This window comes from Patiria miniata, unplaced genomic scaffold, assembly GCF_015706575.1.
Source record: "Patiria miniata isolate m_02_andy unplaced genomic scaffold, ASM1570657v1 HiC_scaffold_7, whole genome shotgun sequence".
In the NCBI taxonomy this organism is placed as follows: domain Eukaryota; kingdom Metazoa; phylum Echinodermata; class Asteroidea; order Valvatida; family Asterinidae; genus Patiria; species Patiria miniata.
Window position 1 is genome coordinate 20,858,219 of NW_024037074.1, and position 12,277 is coordinate 20,870,495.

Here is a 12,277-nt window from a genome sequence, read left to right on the forward strand (position 1 = left end):
AGTTGGACATTGGTAAAAACAAATTTTACTTATGACCTTCACATTGGGATTTTCGTACCTAGGTCTCCATGAGCGTCGCGAGGGGGGGGGGGTTTAAGCAAAAAAAAACACCAAAAACACAAAAAAATGGAGGGGAAAGAAAAAGAACTAGACTTGCTAGTGTTTGTGGACAAACACATGGCTGTTTCTTCACTTTAAATGAGATATCGCATGACTCGTAATGACTTCATGATGACGTCAATGTTCGACACACAACTGCAGGTGCTGGTCTAAGTGTGTGCCAGATATAAAGCAATCGGATTGATTTTAGTGCCCAAAGTGCCAGGAACTAACAAAACATGTACAAATGCAATGGGCAAAATGACTGGAAAAAACACACAAAAAATAGATTTACTTATGTTACAAACATACGGCTGTTTCGGTCATTTTTGGGTGGTTGGGCACAACCCGACCACTGATTGGAGTTGTTACGATTAATCTTTCTTTCTTTCTTTTTTTGAGTGGTCAGGCACAACCCGACCACTCTTTGGAGTTGTTGCGATTAATCTTCTTTGTTTCTTTTTTTTCCCCGGACAATAATTCTCCTAAACGGTATATGATATGAACTTGTAACTTTCAACATATATTGACCCTCATCCCAAGTGTTGCATATTACCCTGACGTCACGATGATGTCATCAGGTGTCAATTTACAAATGATTTTTGGTATAAATATGACAATTTTCCGTCAATAATAACTCATGAACAAATGAACGATCATGTTCATACTTTGTGATCTGATGGACAATATCTTGATGAACATTGTTTGTTTTAAAGTCAAGGTCGTTTGACCTTTCCTTCCGGGGCTACCGGAAGGTCAAAGTTAAGTGAATTCAAAACAAAGATGTTTGCTTGAAATCAAAACAAAGCAATATTTCTTCCGAACGAATTATGGTATGATCATAAAACATAGACAAAACAGTTTGCGCTATATCTTTTGAACTAAATAGAATATCGTGTTCGTTTTTTCGTGAGGTTGTAGACTATGCCGTGAGAACATTTCTTGTTCCCAGACACAAAACTGCTTGATCTTTACTTCCGTTGTTACCGGAAGTGCAATAAAAACTGAATGTAACTGAAAAGCGGAAGCATTTTACTACAGACATGTAGGCCTAAATTATGAAAGTGTTTAGTGAGGAATGCCAGACACAAAAAAAACAGTATGACTCAGTAGCAAGTAAATAAGAAATGTACATGTACACATTGTACCAAGGTCGCTGGCCCCTGTGCCCAAGTAATGCACCAGAACAGTGCGGTGACCATTCACGACCTGATCTCATAACAGATTGGGTTTCCAACTGAATTTATTCACTGAATTCACTGAACATGCAAATGCATGGTATGGAGAGAAGTGATGTTACAAAAACATTTGTTGACTTACATGTATAACGGTCATTGCGAAACAGTTTTCTCGTTTTGTCTCTCTTGCTGATAGAGTTGATATGTAAAACTATGGTTGTTCAAATTTTTATTTGTGTCTACATACATAATGTATGTGTAGACCTACATAAAATGCATGCTTTGATCACATCCATTACGACATACATTGTTTTTTTACTGGAAAGTTAAAATTTACATGTAACCTTGATAATTACAGTGGCTTTATTCACATGTTTTTCCACAACCGCAGCATTTGCTTTTCATTCAGTACAAGAATCTGGGGGAAACGTATAATCCAACATTTGGCCCATTTCACCCTGGTCCCAAAGTGGGTTACATATTCTCTCAAGATTTACACCACACCTTACCTCAAAGAGCATGATGTGTTTTACAGTGTGATTGACTTGACCAAGGTGTAATTGACTGTAGTGTTTATTAGAGTCATATACATGTATTAAGCATTAAGGGGAGTTTTTTTTTTGTGGCATCTTGAAAAATTTTAAAGTTGAAGTTATCCATTTTTAGCGTTACAAAAGTGATGAACTTCCCAGTGAGACATCAAACAAAAAATGGGTCCATGCTTAGTTAACATGTGATTCCATTCGGCTTTTGAATTAGGAGTGAGACTTAAACTCAAGTCAAGCAAGACTTCAAGTCAAGTGAGACTCAAGTGAGACTTAAACTCAAATTTGTGTATTTTAATTTTATCCTAGTTTTGACAAGAACATTCTTCATCAATTAGCGACAGAGAAGGCATATCCAGTAAGTACCTGCATATGTTACTTGTTTAAACACCCCCAATTTCTGTTGAAATGTACATGTTTGTTTTTCTCAGTGAAATACCTAGTTACAGCATTATTCTTTCCTTTTTGTATTTCAACCTCACTGTTGTGCATTACCCACAGGATTCCCCCCCTCAAAAAAATCTCAAAGCACACTTGCAAATACATGTATTGATATATATTTGAAAAGTATAGTTTGTTAGCTTTGCAACAAAGAAAAGTATTGATGTGTAAAGCTTTAAAAAGAGGGCAGTTTTGAGGGTCTGATTTTTTCAAACGATACAATGGGTCGTATGTATAAAAACTAGCATTTGCTTTTACTACCCATTTTTAAGCATTTACTTGCATTTGTATGAATAAAAATGAAGCAAATGCTTTTACTGGAAAGCATTTGCTGAAAGCTAAAAGTATTTACTTTTTACTTGCTAGCTTTCGCTAGACTAGAAGTGTTTACTTCATTTCGTATGAATAAAAAGGAGTAAATGCTTCAGATTTCAAGCATTTACTGGTCATTTTTCAAGGCTGGGTTGGGGCAACCTTGAAAATATAAAGCAAATACTTCTGCGCAAAAACTGCTGCATTTATTAATATTAATCGCCTCAAAATTGACACAAAACGTTAATAAACCACATATAATACCAAACACTGTATTTTGACTAACATTTATGCGCAATTTAAATACTTTTTTATTATGTATTTTATTACTAGAATTAGAAACGATAATTTCGCATTTTGCTCATGATATGAGAAGTGTTAGCGTAAAATTCAGTGCGGCACAGAATGATTAAGGATAAATTTTATCCAACGGCACCCTGGGGACTGAACAAAATGAAATCATTTGTTTAGTTTATTAGGTCACCAATCTTTGCAAACTAATTTTTTTAATATTTCAATAAACAAAACTCTTTGTGTATCGAATGTTGGTATGATTTTACCCACTTTAACACGTCTGTGATTTTTATGCAATTGTGACGTCTACAGGACACTGTGGACCTTTACAATTTTCATGAATGATGGAAGTATACTTTTTGTATTCTGCAACTGCCAAAAAGTGTCATCATTTTTGCTGGATTTGTACTACATGTACTGTATGCATCACCCTTGATTTGGACTATTACACCACTTGTAAACCATGTGTGTGTGCGCGGCAGTTCTTACACACAAAAGAAACCCTATTGTTGGCAATCATTCGTCCATGAAAACAATCCAACAGTAAGAAGCATTTGCTACCTGTTGTCTAGTAAATGCTGAACAGTAAAGGAAAACTTTTATTCATACGAAATCAAGCATTTGCTTTTCCTTAATGCTTGTACTAGCATTTACTAGTTTTATACATACGACCCATTATCTCATAGCATATATGCTGAGTTCTCTTCCCCATCTGCTGATACTCCTTCATGTTGTGTAGTGGTAGATAGTCAGGAGTTGATTGGCATTTTTTGGCAAGCTTTTAGGTTCACTCTAAGAGTGAGAATGAGAATTAAATATAGAGCAAGTATAGGTGGTGGTGGTGGTGAGATATGGTATATCAAGTATGGTTGACCCAACAATGTGACAGTACATATGGAGAGATTATTTCCAAAACATTGGGAAAAAAAAGGAAAAAGTTGCACCGTTGTAAAAACTTATAGAACATACACAGTATAACAGTGTTTCCAAACTACATGTTTTGCTGTGTACAAAAGTGCTTGAATAAATCCGTGTCATCTGATTGGTGGGTCGTTGATCACATGTCATAATTTATTCGCCCCAATGCACACCCCAGCTGCACCAAAAAAATACAAGTTCTATTCCACGGTACATAAAAGTTCCACTGCACGGCCACACTATTGGTGGCTCTGACCAATCAGATGATAACGATTTATTCATGTGTTGTATTAAATAATGAATGTTTCACATTTATGCTATGGAAAGAATGATTTCATTCGGTGACAGATTGAAAGTTCAATTCCACTCGGTTTCACCTCGTGAAATGGAACCTTCCATCCGTCACCTCATGAAATTATTACAATTGCACTCATAAACATTCATTATTTATGTATTTTTGTATTCTTAAATTGTTTTTAACTGTATTACAGCCGTCAAAACTGACTTCAGGTGACCAATAGAGGGCAGGATTGTGGAAACATGGCATTCATGCCATTGTTGGATTCAAACTCTTTATAAACCCATATGTGGCGTCAAATATTTGTTCATGTATTTTATTTGAGCGTAAAATTGCCTTGATAGTATTTGACAGTAGTTACATGTATTTGACTTGTGTAACCCACAGAGAATGTTTGAAATGTTTGGTATTTTCATTGTTATCCAGGAAATGACGAAAGGTTTCCGTTTCAAAACCATCAGATGGAAGTTTCTGGAGTCTATCGAGAAGCCAAGAGTTGTTCATATCCGTACCACAGATATGATAAATAAAGGAAACTTATATGGCCAAGTCACAGTTAGATTTCATTCCAAACAGGTAAGTTTATTTAAGTTTTGCACTCAAGCAAGTCACAGCCAATCATGATAGTATTATAAATGGTGGAAGGAAGGACAAGTCTGTCAATCTCTCCATGGCCTTATGTACATAAGAGAGGCGCTACTTTTCCATTGAAAGTCTGTACATACAAATCTTACCCATCTCTGCTGCACTGCTTCCAGTCTGTTTTGTGATCCTGATAATATGGGTCCCAGATGCCGGCGCAATACTCCAGCTTAGGTCTAACCAGGGTTTATTTGTAGGCAGGCTTTCACCTTTGCTGACCAGCAGTAACGGTTTCTACTAAGTAGCCCGAGCACCTTATTTTCTTTGGAGGTGGTATTACTGCTGATGTGATCAGCCCAGCTTTACTTGTGGTTTATTTCTACCCCCAGGTAGGTATGACAAGATTTGTATGTACAGACTTTCAATGGAAAAGTAGCGTCTCTTCAATGATCAAAAGTTTGGGGTGGAAATCACTGGAGGAGCGCAGAGCCATTTATAGACTCACACTTTTATACAAGTCCATTGACCACCAAGTAGCAGTCGACACAGATCATTAGCGGGCTAAATCAGAGAAGGGGGGAATAACAACGTAAAAATCTTCCGCAATCTCCTTTACCCATCCATCAGCACCGAAAGATTGCTTCAAATTCTCCTTCATACAAGGAGCCTTGTGGAGTGTAATCGCCTGCTTGCAAACGTAAGGGAAGCCGCAACTTTTCAAACCTTCAAGACCAATCTTGGCGACATCCAGATATCATCTTTAATAAGGAGGGGCCATCATTAGCATCCGCTAGCCACCAGGCACCTGCAACTTACATATCCCTTTAGCGAGGATTTTTGCAGTATCCAGCAGATGCAGACGCTAAGATTTTATACAACAGCACCTTCTTTAATGCCACCCACATTGCCCTGGGCAACAAGCAACACCTTGGCTTCCTCTTTTCTCTTAGCTGCGAGACAGAAAAGATGTCTTTTACAGTGCCTCCAATAATAGATACTTCATCTTTATCTGTATTCCTAATATCAGCAAGAGTTGTAATAATAAAGATAAGATATCATAGAACACCTTATTGTGTTTTCTAACTTTTTTTCGTTATTAAAGTGAAAGTTAATAAAAAGAAGGAACGAAAAATGTTGCTTCAGAAGGCATTGCCCCGAATCGTCTGTACTTTTTGTGTGTGGCTCGGCGGACAATGACGTCTTGCCGTCCCGCCAGACTGGAGACCATGCAGGTCGGGCAGAGCACGTTAAAGATTTGCTTACCCTGACCAATGCAGTGGGAACTGAGCCAAAAAGGAAATACGGGGCAGCAAGGGTGGCAAGACCAAGGGCAAATCCCAAGCTGCTACCAGTGTTCGTCCCTAGACTGAAGGAGTCAAACACAATAAATGGGGAAAACGGTCTCGTGTGCAGTCTGTAGTACTGTATCTGATACGATTTCCGTGTTTTCTGGTCGTGGGTTAACAGCTCCGCGTGTGAGCATGCCGAGTCCGGCCATTTTTCTCCTCCACTGGTTCTTTTCTCGGATCCCATTGTGAGCCAGGCCGGGCTGTATCTATTGCGGGAATGAAAGTTGAAAGCATTTAATTCAATTTCGGCATCATTATCAGCCCTCGCAGGAGCGGGGGAAAAGGGACCCGTGCATGGCCAACTCGCAGCCAAGGTTGCCCCTAATATCACCCCAGCTTCACAGGGTTTGAATATTCTTTCGAGAAAAACTTGAAGATGTTCTGAAAAAGTTAGGACTGCGCTCATCATCCTTCTTGCTGCTCCTCACAGAATATCTAGCCTGTGCCTGTGAAGAAGATTCCACCATCCCAGCGGATATGGTGACAGCAGCTTTTCACTATCTCTACAATACTCTGCATATTGCCCTTATACAATTCGCTAGAATCTCAACACTTGCCACTTGCTTTGACAACCTTTCACTGCCAGGCAACGACTTGTTTGCCAGCAAATTTCAAGAACTAATGGAGGCAGAGGCTAAAAGCACAGAGGCCACTGACAAAATCAATATGCGTAGCCTACCTCCAAAACACCTCAGGAGAACCCAAAAGCACGGAAAAGAAAACCCACTTTCCAGATCCCTGCTCGTCCACCCTTTAAGGCCGTTCGAAACTCCCCCTGAGGCCGATTTCAAGTCTCTTTGGACAGACAGGGTGGTCGTACATGACCTACCCAATCCAACCATAGGCCTCAGGCAAGTGGTCAGACATTCAAACCTCTGGCACAAGTGACATGCGCAACGTCCACCATCCTCCTATTGTTGGACCGGTAGGTCAAATTGAGAGCATTGGAACAGGAGATCAACTACTTTGGACAAAAGAAGCAGTCCGTATTGTGTACCCTGCACAGGGGGTACGGGGGTTAACATCAACCTTTTTCCTAACTTCCAAGAAAGAGACCGGCGTTTGGCGACCGCTACTGAATTTGAAACCCCTCAATAAATGTATTCGCCCAAACTGTTTAGTATGGAAACGTTGCAGGTAGTGCTAGACTCCATTCCACTTCGCTTATGGGCAGCATCACTCGACACGTACCTTCACATACCAGTTCATACAAATCACTACAAGTACCTCAGGTTTCACTACATGGGAACAACATACAAGTTCACAGTCCTTCCCTTTGGGTTTTCCACATGGCCACGAGTATTTACGAGAGAAGTGAAGGCAATAGGAGTATCACATTGCAGGCGGGGATCACCGTGTTTATGTACCTGGACGACTGGCTTAATCCGAGTGCCAGTTAAAGACTGACATGCAAACAGTGGTACAGTTAACCCAGAGTCTAGCTATAGACCTCAGGTTTATAATCAACGAGAAAAAGTCACATCAAATCCCAGCACAGTCACCAACATTCCTGGGTGCACTCCTGGACCTCAAACATGGATGGGCCCACCCAACAATGGATCGCATTGTGAACCTACTACAGTGTGTAGTGCTGTGTTTAGAAAATATATCTGCCCATGCAAGAGCATGGCCAGCATGGTGGACCTATAGTGCCATTTTGCCGGCTCAGGATGCGTCCTATTCAGCCTCATTTACTTATGTTTATCGGTCCAAGTTAACACCCACTGCACCATGTGGTGAGCATAACTACAATTCTGTCTCCACACCACACTTCTGGGAGGTAGGGGGGGGGGGATGTTTCTCCAGGCGAAGGTTTTCATTCACACTTCTTCTTACTTCAGTACCAACAGACAAACAGAAATGTTTGGTACTAGAAACAGAACTACAAACCCTCCTGCAAAAACAGCATTTTCACCTAATGGTAATTGACCACGGGATACCTGTGAAGTCGAACAATTCCACAGTAGTGTTATACATGAACGAGGGGAGCACCTCAACTTTGCCTTGAAACCTGCGACTATTGAGTGGTACATTGCACACAGGATAACACTTACTGCAATTCAACTGGCCTGAAAGCTGAACCTAATGGCAGATGCTGTCTTGAGGGGGAGAATTATCCTGATAGAATTGACACCACATTCAAACAATGGATCAGAATATTTTCCAAAGACTCAATTGCCACACATAGATCTGTTTGCTTCAGGTCTCCACAACCAACTACCAATATATTATATTCTTGGCCCCAATCCCAATGCCCAGGCAACAGATGCACTTTTTATCAGTTGCACAAACAAGTCAAGTTATACCATCCGCCAATTCCCCCTGCTTGAAAGGTTTTCAGGAAGATGTAGGCAGAACATTGCAAGATTTAATCCTCGTTGCCCATTGTGGCCCTGTCAAGTATAGTTCCACAACTAGTCGATCTCCTCATTCACTCACCGATACTTGGTGGATCAACCTCCTTGCACATTCCTGCTCCCAGAGCCACAGACTCTTCATCTGATGTTTTCTCAGCAGGCCTTCAGCAGACTCTCTAGCCATTATTGACAGTTATATAGCATCCCATTATGGCAGTGTAGTGGAGCAAAGACTAGTCTATAGATCACAGCCTCTTGGAGACAAGTCGGTGATAGTCTTACGGAATGGTTAGATCAAGGTCTTTATGTTGCCGCAGTGAGAGGCCACCATTCTGCCATAGCTTCCATCCACAAAAAAAAAAATGGTTCTGCAGTTTCAAATGACAGTATTGCTGAAACAACTTCATCCGGGCATATTTGTCAGTTGACTACCCCAACAGTGACTTAAAACCATCTTGGGACTTGCGCAGTCCTATCAGCCTTGACCAAAGCTCCATAGGGGCCTCTTTCTACTGAATGCTTGCCTGCTCCACTTGACATAGAAGACAGTCTTCCTGAAGAAGCTACAGCTCGGAAACACAGCGAGTTGCATGCCCTACTCATAGAGCAGGGACAAGTTTGATGGAAAGCACATTGAGTTTGACTGGTTCCTCATGAATGTTCCTAACTAAGTATTAGTTGCCTTCATTCAAACCTCATAATTTCATTGCGGAGGTCAAATATGTTTCATCCGTCCGAGATGATAAGTTATGGTGTCCAGTTCAGGCCCTCAAGTGGAATTAAAACGGGACCAAACTTCTCAGGGGTGCAACTGACCAGTTTTTTATTATGACATTTCAGCCATATATATTCAGGGTCATCATGTCATACAGTATCACAATGAGTTGTTAAGTACCGGATTGGCCTGTGGATGCAGAATCAATGCCCTAGCTAATGAAACAAGAGCTACATTGTGTTACGAGATCTTGGCCTGTTTGATAGGTGTCCCTTTGCCTAATATTTTACAGCCGGCTGCATGAGAAAACACCATCAACCTTTGTCTTATGTTCTCCGGTCATAGGGCCAAATGGAATGTATAGCCCTCAGTGCTGCCATATCATCTGATAATTCCATGTGTCAGAGTGGGAAGTCTCACATCTAGTCTTCTAGATTCCCTCAAGGGGCGAGTTCACCTCCACAAATACTGTACATGCAACCATAACTCACTGGGGGTGCACAAGTGGACACATACAGTGAAATCTCAAAGTCAAACTCTGATTACTTCAAACTCTTCTAAATCAAAGTAAAATCTTATTCCCGTCAATTGTTGTTGAATAGAAAATCCATTGGATAACTCAAAATTCTGCTTAACTCAAAATTTGAGCCAATTCCCTGAGGTTTGACTTATCGAGATTCCACTGTACCTAGTAAATCTTTTGTCCTTGCTAGACTGCATCTTTGGAAGCCTTATTCAAATAATTCAACATTAGACAGTGCTAGTTAAATGCAAATGTAAGTTTTATCTATGAAATGATGATAAAGCCTTTGATTTCTTGTCCTTGTTAAATGCACCTTCCACAGAAAAGACTTAATTCTCCTTTCTTCAATCAGTACTGAATACAACCTCTCCTCCCTCTCTCTCTCTCTCTCTCTCTCTTGGTCCTGTTGTTATTTTTTAATAAAAGACAATTCTCCAGTGATAAATATACATTGCATTTTTTTAATGGAAAGTCACCCCCAAGCGAGGCAATAAAAAGCCACTCAAGTCTGTAAAAGCCAGTTTGTTTTGTTGTTGGCGTACAGTTGTTCTCCAGTGGATGCAAAAGACAAGTTCTGGCTTATTTTTGTATCTGTTATTCCTCTTGTATAAAACTCCTTTTGTTTTTGTTACAGACACTAGCCATTTACGATCGCTTTGGACGCATAATGCTAGGGAGTGAAGACATCCCCAAAGACGTTTTGGACTATGTTGTGTTTGAGAAACATTTGTCAGGATTGTATGGATCATGGCGCATTCATGGCAAGATCATACCCGATTGGGCATCTTCACTTGAGCCAGTTATCCAAACTATGATAATGCAAGGACAAGGTGGTGAAACTGACATTGCAGTGGAGGACAGGTGAATAGTAGGTTAAAATAGTACGGAAATCAGATCTTCATAAGCATACAATAGCCAAGCAAGCAGTTGAATATGTGTGATCTATGATTAATGATTGATGGATGTCGAAGCACTGCATAGAAATATCTATCTGTGGACAATTAATGTGGTTTGAAACATTTCTGAGAATCTTTAACAATGCCAGTACCTAAATCATTAAAATACAATAGTTCAGGCTCTTAAAAACAATGATAAATAAACCTAATCCATGCCTTTGTTTAGTCCCATAATAGATGAAATTTAGACAAAGGCTATCAGTTTCGGTCCAAAAATTGGGCCATCGGTATCAAATGATCGAAAGGAGCAAAAATGCTCAAAGCAATTTTGGGGGAAAAAATGGAAAATTTGTGATAACTTTGAAGTGTGAGCGATGGCAGTTTTTTTTTGTATCATCACTTTTTCAATTTTTTTTCTTCAATATAGCCGACAATATGCTTGTTACCAGAATAATTGTATGTGGTAACAAGCATGTGTTGGTCGCCATTTAAAAAAAAAATATGTATATTTTCCTTGAATACCTTGCCAAAAATCACAATGAGTATTATTCCCCTCATTTGATACCGACCAAACCCAAGGCTGATTGCCTAACATGTAAAATGACAAAGTTACTTACAGGCACCTGTGTTGCTGTCAATAGTGATGGTGCATGCAATGACGAATGGTGTTTCTTGGTCATTAGGTTTTTGTTTTGGTAATTGAGGTACTTATAATGGATCACAAGTTCATGTACATCGCAGGTCCAGTCACAAGTAAATCACCTGTGGCCCCTGACCTGTCGCAATTACAGTGGGAAAAAAATATTCCTTTGTGACAGTCAATTGTATAGCTTGTTACTTGGTAAAAATGACTTGTAAAAGACTTGTAATGTCTTTGTCAAGTGATCCATGACAAGTACATGTACCTTGCTTTATACAGTGCTGGATAACAGTATAACAGTGATGCAGTGAGGAAAGCTGCCATTGGCAAACGTTAACGAGTGTGCACTTCTTTGCCCTGTGTATTTCCTTTGTTTGGGAGAGAGTGTTTTTCACTTACTGTTATTTTCATCTGTGGTTGTTTCAAATTCAGCGATGTACGTCCTCCTGCAGTTGCCTGATTTCAGGCTTTTTATAAAATTTTGTATACTTTTCTTTTATACTTCAAATTTGGGGCAAATATATCAGAGTTTACTTTCCCTCCATATTATGTCATTGATGAAAATCTTAACATTTATATCGTTTTTCTGTCATTGTACTCTTTCAGCTACTAGACAAATGTGCAGGGGGCTGGCAGATTAAGCATTGATTAAATAATGAACTTACGTCTCACTAGATTTATCAAAATCTACCCTAAATAGTTTTTTTTTAATGTCCTGTCTGTTGTAGATATATAGTAGAGGTGATTTAGCTTAAAGAGTGTCAGATAAACTACTGATAGACGAAACTGAGAATTTCATATAATTTAATAGACCGACCGTTGACTTTTTATGGTGAAAAAAACGGCTATGTGTGCTATCTTGTTTCAAATAAATAAGAAACGAGCTGTGAACTCTGGCAGTGAAACACAATGTTTTGAAGCAGTCATTATGCTCAAAACCCAATGCAAGTGCATGCAGGTTGTCATCAATGGCTGCAAATCCAGGACCTTTGCTGTCATTTCACTGGAAACAAGTCCGTGTAGATCACACAAGTTGTTCTTCACTTCCAAATGATCCCCACTTTAGTTCAGCCCACCTTCCACCGGTAATGGTTGGACTAAAGGGGTAATTGAGCAGTCTACCCAATTGA

At 39.7% G+C, this 12,277-nt stretch overlaps 1 protein-coding gene across 2 annotated transcripts in view; it reads left to right on the plus strand.

Annotated features, from left to right (window-relative positions):
• LOC119745326 (39S ribosomal protein L45, mitochondrial-like) overlaps positions 1-12,038 on the plus strand; it is a 32,749-nt gene extending 20,711 nt beyond the window's left edge. For both annotated transcript variants that reach the window (XM_038221613.1, XM_038221614.1), the window contains exons 5-7: positions 2,132-2,180; positions 4,512-4,661; positions 10,246-12,038. In XM_038221613.1, coding sequence (XP_038077541.1) covers positions 2,132-2,180; positions 4,512-4,661; positions 10,246-10,476 — 430 coding nt within the window. In that variant the 3' untranslated portion in view covers positions 10,477-12,038. The remainder of the gene's footprint in view (positions 1-2,131; positions 2,181-4,511; positions 4,662-10,245) is intronic.
• Positions 12,039-12,277: the final 239 nt, after the last annotated feature.